The 18,403-nt window shown below is 42.8% G+C and overlaps 1 protein-coding gene across 1 annotated transcript; it reads right to left on the minus strand.

The window, feature by feature from the left end:
* Positions 1-2,098: 2,098 nt before the first annotated feature.
* Positions 2,099-17,830, minus strand: AMACR (alpha-methylacyl-CoA racemase). The gene is made up of 5 exons (XM_086362541.1): positions 17,470-17,830; positions 14,841-14,984; positions 10,691-10,851; positions 7,119-7,305; positions 2,099-2,852 (listed from the first exon to the last, which is right to left on the minus strand). The coding sequence occupies exons 1-5, from the start codon at positions 17,714-17,716 to the stop codon at positions 2,443-2,445; spliced, it is 1,149 nt and encodes a 382-aa protein (XP_086218667.1). The 5' UTR covers positions 17,717-17,830; the 3' UTR covers positions 2,099-2,442.
* Positions 17,831-18,403: the final 573 nt, after the last annotated feature.

An 18,403-nucleotide genomic window follows, 5' to 3' on the forward strand; every position in this document is an offset into this window, starting at 1 on the left:
TGTGTCCGCATCTATAAAGTATAGAAACCTACCCTGCCTTCCTCTTGTGATTGGCAAAAAGCAATTGAGATACTGCATGTCAGAGATGTTAACATAAATTCTCTACTCCTCTATCCTGATGGAATCTGGACCAACTTCCAGAATCCACCCCTCCCTCAAACACCCACACGCTTCCAGGAAGTTGAGTCCAGGGGAGCTCCAGGAGCAGGTTAGTTTTATCTATGGATAATCCTACCTTCTCCACCAAAGACCAGTATAGGGCTGGCTTGTGACTTAACTTGACCCAAGGAGACATGCTTGCTCCTTGGAAGAAAAGCTATGACAAACCTAGACAGCATATTAAAAACCAGAGACATTACTTTGTCAATGGTCCGTCTAGTCAAAGCTATGGTTTTTCCAGTAGTCCTGTATGGATGTGAGAGGTGGACTGTAAAGAAGGCTGAGTGCTGAAGAATTGATGCTTTTGAACTGTGGTATTGGAGAAGACTCTTGAGAGTCCCTTGGATGGCAAGGAGATCCAACCAGTTGATCCTAAAGGAAATTAGTCCTGAATATTCATTGGAAGGACTGATGCTGAAGCTCCAATACTTTGGTCACTGGATGGGAAGAACTGACTCATATGAAAAGACCCTGATGCTTGGAAAGATTGAAGGCAGGAGGAGAAGGGGATGACAGAGAATGAGATGGTTGGATGGCATCACCGACTGAATGGACATGAGTTTGAGCAAGCTCCAGGAGATGGTAAAGGACAGGGAAGTCTGGTGTTTTGCAGTCCACGGGTTGGCAAAGAGTAGGACATGACCGAGTGACTGAACAACAAAAGGAAACACTAGATAAGGTTTGCAGAGGGCTCCTGAGACCCTCTCTTCTTTTGGATGTTGTGCTATGTAGAAATGAGATTCCAGATCTTGCTAAGGTTGGGGGGTGGAAATTGAAGGCAATGATACTAGGGGTGTAAAGCTGGGACGGGAAGTTGAACAGTAATCCAAGGAAGAAGTGATACGGTCCCGATGAAAGAAGCAATGGAAGATGGGGATAGGGAAGGAGATGGGAGCTCTGAAAGTGGAACTGATAGCACTTCACTATTGAGATTCATCTCTTTAATAAATATTCACAAAATTTCCAATATGGGCCAGGCACTATTCCAGGAACCAGGAACTGAGCAATGAATGAAACCTACAAAGTCCTTCATAGAGTTTCCATTTTAACACGCCCTAATTAAGAAGGAATGCTGCTGCTGCTACTGCTAAGTCACTTCAGTCGTGTCCGACTCTGTGCAACCCCACAGACGGCAGCTCACCAGGCTCCCCTGTCCCTGGGCTTCTCCAGGCAAGAACACTGGAGTGGGTTGCCATTTCCTTCTCCAAGGCATGAAAGTGAAAAGTGAAAGTGAAATCGCTCAGTCGTGTCCAACCCTCAGCGACCCCATGGTCTGCAGCCTTCCAGGCTTCTCTGTATATGGGATTTTCCAGGAAAGAGTACTGGAGTGGGGTGCCATTGCCTTCTCCAAAGAAGGAATGAGGCAGGGGTTAATCCATACAATGTCAGTAGTGATAGGCAGTATGAAGGAAAATGAAACAGGGTTCCGGGAGAGTGAGTGATAAGGCAGTTGCTATTTTCGACAGGGATCAGGAAAGGACTCTCTGTAAGGGACATTTGAACAGTGGCCAAATGAAGTGATAGGTAAACTGTGGGGTCTATTGAGACAGAGGTAGACATACTGGGAGTGGAAGCTGGAGACTAGTAAGAGGAGGGAAAGTCTAGTAAGACTTTCAAATGGATGATGGTACAGTTTATTGATAAAGAGACACAGGTGGATGATGCTAATAACAAGCAGTTATATACAGGAGCTGGTCTAGATGGAGAGGTGGCAGTTATCTGAAGGAAACCTCAAGGACATTTTCTACAATTTCAATTCAGAGACACCAGCTGAATGGTTTCCTTACCAAATTAAAAGGATCGGACTTTTCCACCTAAGGACATTCATTCTGGTTAACAGTAGAGCCTAAAATATTTCAATGAGCAACAAAAGGCTATTTTAGTGCTACTGAAAGAACTTTCTTGAAAGCTTTTCACAAACTTAAAAGCAGGAGTAAACTTTATGGGGAATAAAGCTTTATTTAATAAAAAGCATTATATTAATGCATTTCAAGTATTTTATAAATATATAAGCATTTTAAATTGACAAATATAACCTATCAAGTAAATTGAAAGGCAGAAAAACTGCCACAATTTAGTACAGGCAAACTAAAAATATTCCCAAATCAAAAGCCATGATAACCATTTTCAGAATTCCGTCATTACTGTATAATCAGTCTTGTTTCCTGATTAGAATAATTAGACCACTGTGATACTGTTTTTTCAAGTTTCCATGCACACGATTTTTTTATATTATACTGTAAATGCAATATTCACATTCGTTTGCACTGTGGGGCTTGGAACTTAGAGATTAACTCTAAGTTTATGAATTTCAATAATATTATCTAACTTAAGCTGATTGATCTCTTTCTGGCTGAACCCAAATTCTTTAAGAATCTCTTCAGTGTGTTCTCCTACAAAAGGATCCCTTTTAATCGAAGGGAGAGCTGGGGTGTTGGACAGCAGAGGAGCAGGGCGGGGACTCACACGCTGCTCTGTATCAGTAATAAACGAGCCCCGATCTTTGTTGTGACCATGATGGGTAACCTCTTCAAAAGTCAGCACAGGAGTCACGCATGCATCAGTGCCGTCAAAGATCTGACACCACTCTGCCTTTGTCTTCTTTGCAAAGATATCTGCAAATTTCTTCTTCATTTCTGGCCAATCCTTCATACTTATCTGATTGGGAAGTTCATCAGACTTTAGCCCAAGTCCTGAGAGAAAAACAGAATTTCTTAAATCACCATGCTTTGGGTGCAGTAAGTATAATCAGCGCAAATGAGTTTTGAACTCATCATACTTGCCCCAAATGGGATATTTTATAAGAATTCTCAAATGAGTCAAGAGAAGAAATTCACTCAATTTGAAGTTGGAGCCAAAGCTGGAGAAGGCAGTAGCGTAACAGGACTCAAAACAGACTTTCTAAGTCTTTGCAAGATCTTATTATTTACATTTCATCAAAAGCAGTCTATTTTTAATTGTCTAGTTTCCAGAAATCAACTTCTTCCCTCTGAGAAGTTTTTCCAAAAGAGACTTTGTCATGAAGTTATTATCTGCCATGTGTGTGCTCAGTCGCTAAGCTGTGTCTGACTCTTTTGTGACCCCTTGTAGCCCACCAGGCTCCTCTGTCCATGGGATTTCCCAGGCAAGAACACTGGAGTGGGTTGTCATTTTCTTCTCCAGGGGATCTTCCTGACCCAGGAATCAAACCCGAGTCTCCTGCATTGGCAGGTGGATTCTTTACCACTGAGTCACCTGGGAAGCCCAAAGATACATGCAAATTGTTCCGACAGCAAACATGACAGCAAGTTATCAGCCACCCAATCAACAGGGACACAGAGACTCTCTCTCTCAAGTACAAAGAGTTCTGAAGGGCCCCTCAACACAAGGGACAGAGAAGATGAGAGGATTTGCCAGGGAATATCACAAGAAGGATGGCTTCTCCAGTCCATGACTTGATCTGTGCTCCCTTTATTGACTACAGGAACCCACCCACCCCTGTAGATACACCCCAACTCCAGTGCTGATTAAATTATACCCAAAGGGCAACTTTGCCTTTGGGGTTTGGTGTAATTCATTTTTATTCCCTCTTGTATAAGAGGGTTTCTAAATTTAAATTATGCATAATATTTTGCATAAGTTTAGCCAAGTTAATCGAGCAATTCTCATTTTTTTTCATCCTCTCCTTACCTACAGTGTTGAAAAACAATGACCAATAATTGTAAGCTGCTCTGAAGATGCAGAAGTGCCTACAGAGGTAAGAAGACAGGAATACTACAGGCTCTTCGTAGAGTTTTTAGGGATGTAAGGATATAAGAACTCACATAATTCTGAACAGCTGTGAAAAAACACCTGTGCAAATACATTGTTCTCTGTAGCCACCTGTCCCATTGCAAAACCAGGAAAGATATAAAGCCATAGTTTCAGATTTACCACAGTAACCTATGAAGAAATATTTCTAAGGATGTCTTTCACTTTGCTTTCTTCTTCTTGATTGTCCCAAACTCTGTGATTAAGAAGCATATAAAATGAGCAGTTAGCCAAAGCGCTTAAGTAGACCACGGCTAACTGCTGGAAACATATATGCATGCTTTTATAAAGTTTTCTTTTTTTTTTTTTAATCAGAATGTGATCAGAATCATCAACTAGAAGTGCAGCCAACAGTTCTCCAACAAACACTAAACTTAAGGTTACACGGGTTTGTTAAGGCGCACAGGTCTATACACCGGAATCAGTTCAGTTCAGTTCAGTCGCTCAGTTGTGTCCGACTCTTTCTAGAAATCAGAACACTTCTAGCCCTGACTCTGACACACCAGCTGTGTCAACATGGCTGCTATTTAAAAGGGTGAGGCTGAAGATATTCGGTATTGACAAAAAATGATGTCTTTGCTATATTTTTTAATTAAAAAATTATTAATTATAAACATGTGGTTATGTATTTTACACATTATATAAATATATAATATAATGTATATAATTATATATATATTATAAAAATTATATAATATACATATATTTATATTATACAAATTATAATATATTTATATTATATAGATTATTAAAAAATTTAATCGTGTCTGTATGTGTACAGGGAAAATTCTTAAAGGCCACATTCCAAACTTTCCTAAAGTAGAAGGACAAGGGATAATTTTTACCTCTTACCTTATAAATTCTGTATTGTTTACACTTTTTTCATAAAAAATACATTATTTTGAATTTTTTCATTTTTTAAAATTGTGGTAAAATATACAAAATATAAAATTGACCATTTTAGCCACTGGAGAAGGCAATGGCAACCCACTCCAGTACTCTTGCCTGGAGTCCCCCCATGGACGGAGGGGCCTGGTAGGCTGCAGTCCATGGGGTTGCTAGGAGTCTGACACGACTGAGCGACTTCGCTTTCACTTTTCACTTTCATGCATTGGAGAAGGAAATGGCAACCCACTCCAGTGTTCTTGCCTGGAGAATCCCAGGGACGGGGAGCCTGGTGGGCTGCCATCTATGGGGTCGCACAGAGTCGGATACGACTGAAGCGACTTAGCAGCAGCAAGAATATAGTACTATGTTATTAAGTACATTCAGATTGTTCTGGAACCATTACCACCATTCATCTCCAGAACTTTTTATCTTTCCAGATTGAAACTGTACCAGGTTCCCTGGTGGCTCAGATGGTAAAAAATCTGCCTGCAATGCAGGAGACCCAGGTTCAGTTCCTGGGTTGGGAAGATCCCCTGGAGAAGGGAATGGCAACCCACTCCAATATTCTTGCATGAAGAATTTCATGGACAGAGGAGCCTGGAGGGCTACAGTCCATGGGGTTGCAAAGAGTTGGACACAACTGAGCAACTAACACTTTTACCCATTAAACACTAACACTCTATTCTCTGCTTCCCCCAGTCCCTGTTCAAATATCTGTTTAAGTTCCCACTTTTAATTCTTTTGGATATATAACCAGAAGTGGAATTGCTGGATCATATGGTAATTCTATGTTTAATTTTTTGAGGAGTCACCATATCATTTTCCACAATGGCTGTATAATTTTACATTCTTACCAGTAATGCATGGGGTTCCAATCTCTCCACATCCTCACCAACACTTATTTCCTGGCTTTCTTTTAATAATATTTTGAAATCTTAAAGCCACTTTAAAAAATTCTCTATTGCCTTTACTACAAGAATCTTATGTCATGAGAGTCTCAGTATTTTCAGATTTCTTTGCCCTGGAAGCATTAGAAACATAGCACAGAGGAGTCTGAGCCTTACAAAAACCGTGTGTATTTATGCTCAGACACTGAGAGCTAAATAAAGCTATGGTCTCAAAGATCTCAAAATGTACGGTGAAATAATAAATTAACACTAACTCAAAAAAATCATTACCGATGTGGGAGTTTGTCCACACCTCTCTGTTCTATCGTTCTTCTAACTTACAGTTAAGTTAGGGAAGGTAATATAGTTGATCACAGAATGCATTCTGATGCTTACAAAAACCATCATTCCAGCAACATACAGACTACTCTGAGTAGCATTTTGCATCTGAAAAGCTATCAGACATAAAACTCCAAACTTAAAGCTGGAAGATAAATGTGCTGCAACACATGTGCTTGTCACACCGCTTCAGCATATATTCTAAAACTTCTTAGAAACGAAATAATCTGTGAAGTGAACTTTAAATTCACATTTCACAGGGACAAGATAACTTCAGTCCAATTATCAGTCAGGGCAGAAGGGATCCCAAATTTTTCTGCTAACCTGTGGCAACATATCAGTAAGACAAGAATCTGCAGGAAAGGTGAACCACAGAAGCATCAGGTGACGGTGACATATCCCAACAAACTCTCACTTGCCAAAGTCTCTCTGTGCTCTGGTGACCCCATTACTAAGTACCAGGAGGGACACCTATCCATCAAGGAATAAAAACTGGTAGAACCAGCAGATCATTTCCAGGCAAGAACAGACTGTGGCCGTGCAACGGGCAGGATAAATATCCAGCACCACTGAGTATGGCTCCCCAGGCTGCACCAGTGGTGGAGAACCTGCCTGCCAGTGCAGGGACAGAAGAGCTGAGTTCCATCCCTGGGTTGGGAGGGCCCCTGCAGAAGGGCATGAACCCACTCCAGTATTCTTGCCTGGAGAATCCCAGAGACAGAGGAGCCTGGTGGGCTACGGTCCATAGCGTCGCACAGAGTTGGACACAACTGAAGAGACTTAGCACAGCACTGAGTATGAAAGGTAATAAAAACACTGAACGCCCACAAAAAGGATTATGATCTTTTTAATCTGAGCTATTTATAGACCTTTTTTATAAAATTACTTGTCAATTTAAAAGATGGGGGAAGTGCCTCACAATATAATGATGACCATCATTAGGCTAGTTATAAAGTGGGTATATACATATAATAAAAGACATCATGAACTTCAAAAGACCCCAAAATAGAGGCTGGAAAACATCCACAGAAAAGAGGTTCCTGAAAAGTTACTCACCCTTGATCAGCAGCTCATAGAACTGGGGCTCTATTGCTCCGACAGCCATGAACCCCCCGTCGGCTGTCCGGTAGGTTGTATAGAAAGGAGCTCCACCATCTAATATGTTCTGTCCACGGGGCTGCTCCCACAATCCTGTTTCTTGGGTTTTCCACATAAAAGAACTTAGATATGCTGTTCCTTCCACCTTTGAAGAAACAGAATACAACGTGAATCCAGGTAATGCAACTGTACAAATTATGACTGATTCCTACTTGGGTTTTAAAAAAATGTTTGTATAAAAATGTTTATCTTAGAATATAGAAAGATTATACCTAATTATACAACTTCTTTGAATATGTAGAGAAAGTGAGTGAGGACAGGTTTATGATAGAGCTCCTGCACTATTCAGATCAGGGAATACTGTTCAGAAAAGACTTCGAGGAACTACTTCTGCTCTTCTTTTCAAATAAGACTGGCAGAATGTTGACAATTTCTGAAGCTAAGTGAGGCTAGCTTCACTAGTAAGCTTACTTCACCATTAGGAAGCTAATTATATATTCTCTTTACTTTTATATATGTTAAAAATGGTCAGGATAAAAAAGCTGAAATAAAGAAAAAGGTTTTTGAAAAATCTATCATCTGATCTCAGTACTTATAAACACATACACACAAACACATGAAGCAGATCACATTTTAAAGGTAAATTGCATGACAATTATATTTAGTTGATTCTAGTTTTGATACCAAGCGCAAGAAAAACAAATTTGAATATTTAACATATTTTAACTTTAATTATCACTAGAAAGTTACAGAATAAACATAACAATGTGGCTGGCAGGTGATAAAGGTTTGCTGAGTACAGACAAACTAGTTTGGGAATGCCAGCTTCCCACTAGTCCTGAAATAAAAAGGATTCACATCTCCGGTATGATTGTCATGAGACTAGACGCACTGAGCTAACTAAAGAACACTTCCCTGTCCTTCTGGCACTCCAGGAAGAAGGCCAGCAAAGCATCCTCATCTCTGAGGTAAATAATAGAAAGGCCCCAACCGTGAGCATGCGATTTCTCACGGATTCTGGCTACGAAACAAACACAAAATTTAACAGGCAAGAAGACTGCAGTGGGTTGCCAATTCCTCCTCCAGGGGATCTTCCCAACCCAGGGACCGGACCCTTGTCTCCAGGGTCTGCAGGTGGATTCTTTACCACTGTGCCAGTTGGGAAGCCCATCTTTAGATATGTCTCAGTTTTCCCTTTTAGCTTGAGGAAGCTCATGAACACTTGAATCCATGGATCTGCCTGGTAGGCTACAGTCCATGGGGGTCTCGAAGAGTTGGACATGACTGAGCGACTTCACTTTCACTTTTCACTTTCTTGCATTGGAGAAGGAAATGGCAACCCACTCCAGTGTTCTTGCCTGGAGAATCCCAGGGACGGGGGAGCCTGGTGGGCTGCCGTCTACGGGATCGCACAGAGTTGGACACAACTGAAGCGACTTAGCAGCATACACTGGATGTACTGATGAGACTATTGAAAAAAGATGTCCTGACAGTGTTATGGGTCTATTTTGGCTCACTCAGGATACAAACAGGCTCTAATCTAACTCCACCTTTACTTGGCGCCATAGAAGGACACAGGACAAGACACAGCAATTATAATCCTTATCTCATCAACAGGCTACCGAGCACATACCTCTCTTCCCCCTCATCCAAATGCAGCATGTGCTGCCACAGATGACAGCCCTTGAGGCAGGGAAACTGCAGCCTCAGTTTCCCAACTTTTTATATTATTCTCATCACATAGGCCAATGGCCTGAATGCCAACACGCAGTCCCCCAGGTCAGAAGCGCTCCCTTAGGTCAGGAGTAAACACAGTAAAACAGACCCCACATGCCATGTGCGTGCATGCTGAGTTGCTTCAGTCCTGTCTGACATCCAGACTCTTTGTGACCCAATGGATTATAGCCCACCAGGCTCCTTTGTCCATGAGGATTCTCTAGGCAAGCATACTGGAGTGTAGTGCCATGCCCTCCCCCAGGGGGATCTTTGCAACCCAGGGATTGAACCCAAGTCTCAGGCATCTCCTGTATTGGCAGGTGGGTTCTTTACCACTAGTGCCCCCTGGGAAGCCCTAACTCTACAGTTTCTAAGGGAACAGTCTGATGAAGAGATGACTCCAGGTCATCATGGGCAGGCCTAGGTCACAGATTCTGCTGCTAAAGTCATTTGGAAACTATTTGTCTAAAAGAATAAGATATATGTCCCCTCCAATCAGCCTCCTCCTTCAGTGGTTCTCCCCAGGGTACCAGAGCCACCATCCACTGGGTCTTCTAAGTCAGAGATCAGGGCGCGATCCTTGATTCCTTCCTCTCCCTTCACTGCCAAATGTGAATCCTTAAATCCAGACCTAGTCTATCATTGACCATTTTAGTACTTGCCTTTATCTCTCAGTCTTGTCTTCATCAAATCCACTCTCCAGCCTACCAGCAAAGATAGGTCCAAATGCAACCTGTATAGTGGCACTAGACGGCTCTCATCAACTAGCTGTGAGAACTCAGGCAAAGTTCTGAATGTGCTGATGAGTGTGTTGAAAAAAGATGTCCTAACAGTTTTATGGGTCTGTTGCTCACTCATGTCCTACTCTTTGCAACCCCATGGACTATAGCCCACCAGGGTCCTCTGGCCATGGGATTTTTCAGACAAGAATACTGGAGTGAGTTGCCATTTCCTCCTCCAGGGGATCTTCCTGACCCAGGGATCAAACTCACATCTCCTATATTTCCTGCACTGTAGGTGAATTCTTTACCTGCTGAGCCATGAGGGAATCCCTGTTACAGGTCTAACTGGGTTCAGTAACAATGTATCCCAGGAGAGGGGAATGGCAACCCACTCCAGTATTCTTGCCTGGAAAGTCCATGGATAAAAAAGCCTCATGGACTGCAGTCCATGGGGGTCACACAACTGAGTGCCCATGTGTGAGGGGTCTGGAGGGAGATGGGTTGGTAGCAATAAACAGATAGAACTGGAAACAAACAAACAAACAATGTATTCCAAGTGAAATTGTTGTTTTGGGGATTAGGAGAAATCACATAGGAGAAGTGCCTAAGAGAACATGAAGCAAGTGCTCCGTGTGTGAGAGTGACGACACTGAAGCAGCCTGACATTCAAATCTTCGCTACACAGTGCAGCAGGAAGGTCTAAACTGGTCCATTTTACTTGAGCATCATCAAGAATCTCCTCTTCCTGCTAAAGGAGACTTCCTGGGCCCAGTTTTGAATGAAGATCTCTTAAAAATCACATTCAAAGCACAAGACATAAGACGGGGAAAATCACTGAAACACAACGTAGTAATCAAGTGAGTCATGAACAGTTTAGAAAGTTGACTCCACAAACAGACGGTCAAAATATGACAGTCTGACACATGTCAAACATATGAAGCTATTTTAAAGAGAAGGCTATCTTTGGTAACTTGGATTCAAATTTCAAATCTCAATTTATCTCCTGTCTTGTTCAAAAGAGGATTTGAGGCAGCCATGTATCAACCTTAGGAACAAACGCTAGGCTTATCATTTTCCCCAGTTAACACTTACCATGCTTGCGTCAATGACCTGACCTTTGCCAGAGCGTGTGCGTTCAAACAACGCCATAATGATGCCCATTGTGCACATGAGGCCACCACCACCAAAGTCAGCCAGGAGATTCAACGGGGCATATGGATTCTCACCACTTCTGCCAATTCTTGATAAAACACCTATACCACGGGGAAAAAAAAAAAAAAAAAAGGAGGACCATAAAGGGTAAATTTAATGTGCATTTAAAATTTTTATTTATTTATTTTTGACTGTGCTGGATCTTCGTTGCTCTCTCTGGTTGTATTGAGTGGAGGCTATTCTCTAATTGCAGTGCATGGGCTTCTCATTGCAGTGGCTTCTCCTGTTGCAGAGCACAGGCCCCAGGACACACAGGCTTCAGTAGCTGTGGCACGTGGGCTCAGTCATTGCAGCTCTGGGGCTCTCGAACAAAAGGCTCAACAGTAAGCCTGTACTTTACAGGCTTAGTTGCTCCATGGCATGTGGGATCTTCCCAGACGTGTCTCCTGCATTAGCAGGCAGATTCTTTACCAATGAGCCATCCAGTGGTAAATGGGTTAAAAAGCCCATTTAATGTATACTTTAAATAAATACGTGAACATCTTAGAAGGGAAACCAATCTCTCTAGCTACTAGTTGTAAGTAAAAATTAATATCTAATCCCTTTCTAAACCTAAACTTCTTCGGTATATTTATAAGATGGTTTTCCTTTCCTTGTTTTTTTTTTTTTTAATGTCTTTATTTTCTTTAAAACTTTATTCCTACTAACATTTTCAGAATTCTATGGCTAAGTTTTTATTCACTGAGTTGTGTGTGTGGGGGGGAAGGTTGCTATCCACTTAGTTTATGACTTAACAATGGTATAAGGCACTTCCATTCTTATTAGAAAGAGATGCAAGAAAATAAACACAAGAAAAAGAAAAGGAATTGCATTTTTAAATAGATGTGAAAAATCAATTCTCCACTCACTCTTTTCCTCAACCTTTAAATGTACACACACAGAATATTTGAGACTTCTTTTACTCGGCAATACGGTTCTTAGAAATCTAGAATTAGGTCATTCTAAGACCTCCTTATTGCCAAATTCAGACTTAAGTTGAAGAAAGTAGGGAAAACCACTAGACCATTCAGGTATGACCTAAATCAAATCCCTTATGATTCTACAGTGGAAGTGAGAAATACATTTAAGGGACTAGATCTGATAGATAGAGTGCCTGATGAACTATGGACAGAGGTTCGTGACATTGTACAGTAGACAGGGATCAAGACCATCCCCATGGAAAAGAAATGCAAAAAGCAAAATGGCTGTCTGAGGAGGCCTTACAAATACGTATGAAAAGAAGAGAAGCGAAAAGCAAAGGAGAAAAGGAAAGATATACCCATTTGAAGGCAGAGTTCCAAAAAAGAGCAAGGAGAGACAAGAAAGCCTTCCTCAGTGATCAATGCAAAGAAATAGAGGAAAACAACAGAATGGGAAAGACTAGAGAGCTCTTCAAGAAAATTAGAGATACCAAGGGAACATTTAATTCAAAGATGGGCTCAATAAAGGACAGAAATGGTATGGACTTAACAGAAGCAGAACATATTAAGAAGAGGTGGCAAGAATACACAGAAGAACTGTACAAAAAAGATCTTCATGACCCAGATAATCACAACAGTGTGATCACTCACCTAGAGCCAGACATCCTGGAATGTGAAGTCAAGTGGGCCTTAGGAAGCATCACTACGAACAAAGCTGGTGGAGGTGATGGAATTCCAGTTGAGCTATTTCAAATCCTGAAAGATGGTGCTGTGAAAGTGCTGCACTCAATGGGCAGCAGATTTGGAAAACTCAGCAGTGGCCACAGGACTGGAAAAGGGCAGTTTTCATTCCAATCCCAAAGAAAGATAATGCCAAAGAATGCTCAAACTACCGCACAATTGCACTCATCTCACACGCTAGTAAAGTAATGCTCAAAATTCTCCAAGCCAGGCTTCAGCAATACATGAACTATGAACTTCCTGATGTTCAAGCTGGTTTTAGAAAAGGTAGAGGAACCAGACATCAAATTGCCAACATCTGCTGGATCATGGAAAAAGCAAGAGAGTTCCAGAAAAACATCTATTTCTGCTTTATTGACTATGCCAAAGCCTTTGACTGTGTAGATCACAAGAAACTGTGGAAAATTCTGAAAGAGATGAGAATACCAGACCACCTGACCTGCCTCTTGAGAAACCGGTATATAGGTCAGGAAGCAACAGTTAGAACTGGACATGGAACAACAGACTGGTTCCAAATAGGAAAAGGAGTACATCAAGGCTGTATATTGTCACCCTGCTTGCTGCTAAGTCACTTCAGTCGTGCCCAACTCTGTGCGATCCCATAGACGGAAGCCCACCAGGCTCCCCCGTCCCTGGGATTCTCCAGGCAAGAACACTGGAGTGGGTTGCTTAACTTATATTCGAGTACATCATGAGAAATGGGCTGGAAGAAGCACAAGCTGGAATCAAGATTGCTGGGAGAAATATCAATAACTTCAGATATGTAGATGACTTCACACTTACGGAAGAAAGTTAAAAGGAACTAAAAAGCTTCTTTATGAAAGTGAAAGAGAAAAGTGAAAAAGTTGGCTTAAAGCTCAACATTTTGAAAACTAAGAAAGTGGCATCTGGTCCCATCACTTCATGGCAAATAGATGGGGAAACAGTGGAAACAGTGTCAGACTTTATTTTGGGGGGCTCCAAAATCACTGCAGATGGTGACTGCAGCCATGAAATTAAAAGATGCTTACTCCTTGGAAGGAAAGTTATGACCAACCTAGATAGCATATTGAAAAGCAGAGACATTACTTTGCCAACAAAGGTCCATCTAATCAAAACTATGGTTTTTCCAGTGGTCACGTATGGATGTGAGTTGGACTGTGAAGAAAGCTGAGTGCTGAAGAATTGATGGTTTTGAACTGTGGTGTTGGAGAAGACTCTTGAGAGTCCCTGGGAGTGCAAGGAGATCCAACCAGTCCATCCTAAAGATGAGTCCTGGGTGTTCATTGGAAGGACTGATGCTGAAGCTGAAACTCCAATACTTTGGCCACCTCATGCGAAGAGTTGACTCACTGGAAAAGACCCTGATGCTGGGAGGGATTCGGGGCAGGAAGAGAAGGGGACCACAGAGGATGAGATGGTTGTATGCATCACCGACTCGATGGACATGAGTTTGAGTGAACTCCGGGAGTTGGTGATGGACAGGGAGGCCTGGCGTGCTGCGATTCATGGGGTCACAGAGTCAGACAGGACTGGGCGACTGAACTGAACTGAACTGAAGAGCTTCCCTGGTAGCTCAGAGGGTAAAGAACCTGCCTGCCATGCAGGAGACTCAGATTCTATCCCTAAGTCAGGAAGATCCCCTGGAGAAGGGAATGGCAACCCACTCCAGTATTCTCACCTGGAGAAGTCCATGGACAGAGGAGCCTGGTGGGATATAGTCCATGGAGTCAGGAAGAGTTGGACATGACTGAGTGGTTAACACTTTCAAGATATGTTTGTACAGGCGAAAACCATGGGCTTTTTCTAGTATTCATAGAATTTCTAAAATCATGACTCAGTCGACAATTCACAATAAAGTAAGGGGGTACCAGATTGAAACTATTAATGTATCTTTGCAAACTACAGTACAACCATTTCTACTACCAATAAGTCTCCTACTTCCTAGCAGGGGCTTGTTGGAGAATTCACTCCACAAACATAGTCAGTAAATGTTACTAGTGAGTGTATTACCCCTCCCTGTGTGTTAAGGCAGGGGAAAGTGAAAGTGTTAGTTGCTCGACTCTTTGCGACCCCAGGGACTGTAGACTGCCAGGCTCCTCTGTCCATGTATTCTCCAGGCAAGAATACTGGAGTGGGTGGCCATGCCCTCCTCCAAGGGATATTCCAAACCCAGGGATCAAACCCATGTCTCCTGCATTGCAGGCAGATTCCTTACGATTGAATCATCAGAGGGAGGCTGACAATGACTGTTCCAAGACAAACCAATCTTTTTTAAAGAAGTACACGCTCTTTATTAATTCCAATAAATATTCCAAACTTCGCCTTTAAAAAATTCTAATGTGTAACTGTAGATCTTGACTGGGGGGAAAAAAAAGAGTGTAGAGAAATTGCTTTTTTTTCCAACATACCTGACAAAGCCAAATAGTTGATGTCATGTCCAGCCACCTTGGAGAACCTTCCTGACTGGCCGAATCCACTCAACCTGGCATAGATAAGCCTTGGGTTCTCCTTCTGCAGAATCTCGGGACCGAGCTGGAGTTTTTCCATTACCCCTTAAGAGAAAAGTTACATTTATTTTTTAAGGACAGCATGAATTGAAGATGGGTATAATCCCTTCTTTGTGGCAAATATAAAACAGCACTTTTTTGCAAGGAAAACTGGTAACATTTGTTGTGAGTTTATAATGAACGTATTGCCAGTAATTAAGAACCCAGACAGTGAAGCCCCCATTTCTGGAATGTGTGGCAGATCCCCCCACCCCAAGAATGCTATTTCCCTTCAGCACTGCCCTACATCCCTGCAGGCATACCCAAGCATCTTCAGAGTGGACATTCCATCCCTTCAGTCAGCCCCTTCAGAGTTTCCCCAGTTTGCTCCTAAGTAATTTATTAGAAATGGTCTGTTCTTTTGGAAGTTACTCTGGGTCTTTAATTGATCAAAAATTCACTTTTGGAAGCTGCTTTTCCTTTCAGGACCTCTTTTATGTCTATGCCTGCATGGGTGCCTGCTATACTTATGCATGTATATATTCCAGCTTCCCAAACAGCTCAGATGCTCCTCTGGCAGGATTCATGCCTCATCTGTTTCCACAGCCTCTAACATGCCCAGCAGTTCCTCTACAAAAAGGCTCAGTATAAATATCTGGTGGAAGAAGGGTTAGCAACAGCAGCATTTAATCGCTCTTAAGTTATCAGTGAGTACAGCTGACCCTTGAACAAGGTGAGTTTGAACTGTTTGGGTCCACTGACATGCAGTTTTTCAAAAGTAAATACTACAGTATTACACAGTCTGTGGTTGATGGATGCCGAGGAACTGTGGAGGACCACTGTAACTAAAGTACAGATTAGCCCTGGTTTGTTCAAGGGTCAATCAATATTTATTCTGCTAAAGCCAGGGAACCTAAGGAGTCCTGGGGTTAAAGATATAAAATTAGATAATAAAACTCACTGACTTTGTCTCCACAAAGCTATGATAAGTTACAAAAGGATTCTATTCCTAGATGGTGGTTACCAAGGGTGAAGGATAGGAGAGGGATGAATTGGGAGCTTGGTATTAGCAGATGCAAACAAGTATATACAGAATGAATAAACAATAAGGTTCTACTATATAGCATAGGAAGCTCTATTCAATATCCTGTGATAAACCTGTGATAAATGGAAAATATGAAAAAGAATATATATGTAACTCAGTGGCTCTGCTGTACAGCAGTAATTAACACAACATTGTAAATCAACCATACTTCAATTAAAAATAAACTCTATTTCTCTAACTAGAAAGACATCAGCCTCAATCCACCCCAACACCCCCTGCAGCTATATCTGTATTCACAGCTCCACCTCTCCCCTAATACTAAGACAAATGATTTACCCATGTGGAGCCTCCTTCAATTTCAAGTTGTGTATTATTAAATTATAATATAATCCTGATTACTAAATTATTATTGTTATAATCTCAGATCTGAGGGTGGATTCACTCACACATTTAAATACACCTGGTGCCCGACATAGCCGATTCATTCCCCGTTTACCGACTTCCAGCTATATACCAAATGGGATTTGTACTTGAGCAAGAGCAGGTGTCTGAGGAAAGATCAAAGTGGTGCTAGACCCAAACATCAGCTTTAAAAGGCTGTTACAACTGTTATCAATGAAGCTGCAGCAGGCGTGCAAAGAATCCAGAAGTCACAGAAAGGAGGAAGAATGATGGGACTGATGATAATTGAAAGCTGGTGGTGGAAAAGGAAGATTTGGGAGCCTAGACAAAGGTAGGAGTTTTTCATTCAGGCAACTGGGTGGACATTGGTTCTATTCACTGAAATGATACAGAAAGAGGAGAGGACATTTTACTAGGGAAGACGTGGGGCTCAGTTTGGAATATGTGGAAGCTGCAGTGCCCAGGAGACGGTCAGATAGAAGTGGGCAGAACTTGCCTATTCTGGAAGTCTGTGGCTCTAAAAGAAGGGGGCACAGTTATAGACTTGGCCATCACCTGCCTATAAAAAATAAAAAGAGAAATGGATAAGGGTTGCAAGAAACAGAGTGTAAAGGAAATTGAGCAGAAGCTGGAACCTGAACACCAGCATTTAAGGCAGCAGGTGTTCGCCTGGATTTACCCCGGTACACCAAGCTCCAAAATTTAGCAAAGTTTGACTATGAACCTACATGCAGTTTTCCAGGGAGAGAATCTATGGCTTTCGTTTGTTTCTCATAGGGTTCACGACCTTCACGTAATTAAGAAACGCAAATACAAAAGAGTAACTAAAAAAGGGGGGGAACTTGGGAAGGAGTCAGAGAGAGGTATAAGAAAAGTGAGGACATCAGCATTATCTCGGACTCTCAAGAGTGGAAGATCGTCTCAGGGGGCGAACGATCAGCAACATCAAATGCAACAGCAAGGTCTAGAAAGTAGGGACGGAAAGGGTTCGGGTGGCAACAGGGCAAAGGTATGCGGGGTGCAGCCCCAAACGGTCCGGCGCGGCGACCTCCCTTCTGCGGGGACCGTCCCCTCTCTGGCCCCGCGTAGGGGCAGGAGGCTCACCGGGGCGGAAAGGTTCCAGCATCACGTCCGCCCGGGCGCACAAGCGCCGCAGCACCGCCGCTCCCCGCGGCTGCTTCAGGTCCACCACCAGAGAGCGCTTGCCTCGGGCCAACCGGCTCGGGCCGCTGCGGGCGCCGGGTCGGTCCACACGCACCACCTGCGCCCCGAAGTCCGCCAGGACCATACCGCAGAAGGGAACCGGGGCCAGGCCGGCGAGTTCCACGACTGTGATGCCCCTAAGCGCCATGGGCCCAGCGTCTCCTTCCCAAACCGAAGAAGCAGCAGCTGCCTGAACTTCGGTTTCTACAGCCCAGGCCCTGGGCGCACGCTCCCTCCCTCGTGGCCCCGCCCCCACGCGTCTGCGCGCAGCCGCAGAGCCTGCGAAATAGTGCGTCTTCGGACCGCCTCCGGATCTGGGCTGTTAGTGGCCTGAGGTGGCTTAGATTTTAAAACTCTGCTGCTGTTGCTGCTAAATCGCAAACTTTAGGGGATCCTAAATTGTGCCCTAGGGGTTGACCTTGGGGTGTGGGGGTGGGGGTGGGGCCCATGGCTGGTCCTGGATGTTTCAGGATGGTTTTTCCCAGCCGCTGTGCTCTATGGACCCGTTTATACCTCTCTGCCCTTGAAAAACATGAAAAATACATAAATATTTAAGAATAATGTTAAAGTGTTGTTTTTAGTTTCTCAGCTATCTGGGGTTAGTATCCTGTGTTTTTGCAGCCTGAGTTTCCTCCCTTTTTTTTTTATTTTATTTTATTTTATTTTTTTTAGTTTCCTCCCTTTCACACCGAGGGAGTGACTGTAGTCTCATGACTGTCGGAAGGAAGGCACTCTTCTTTCCTGAGCTGGTTAGGCTCACGAGCTCACCTTTGGCAATAACTACAATGGACCCTTCGTTTAGTGACATGGCAGGCAATGTGCCAGTTATGATTAT

Source organism: Bos grunniens, chromosome 20 (assembly GCF_055505025.1).
Source record: "Bos grunniens cultivar Pamir isolate PY7600 chromosome 20, Bosgru_T2T1.0, whole genome shotgun sequence".
Lineage (NCBI taxonomy): Eukaryota > Metazoa > Chordata > Mammalia > Artiodactyla > Bovidae > Bos > Bos grunniens.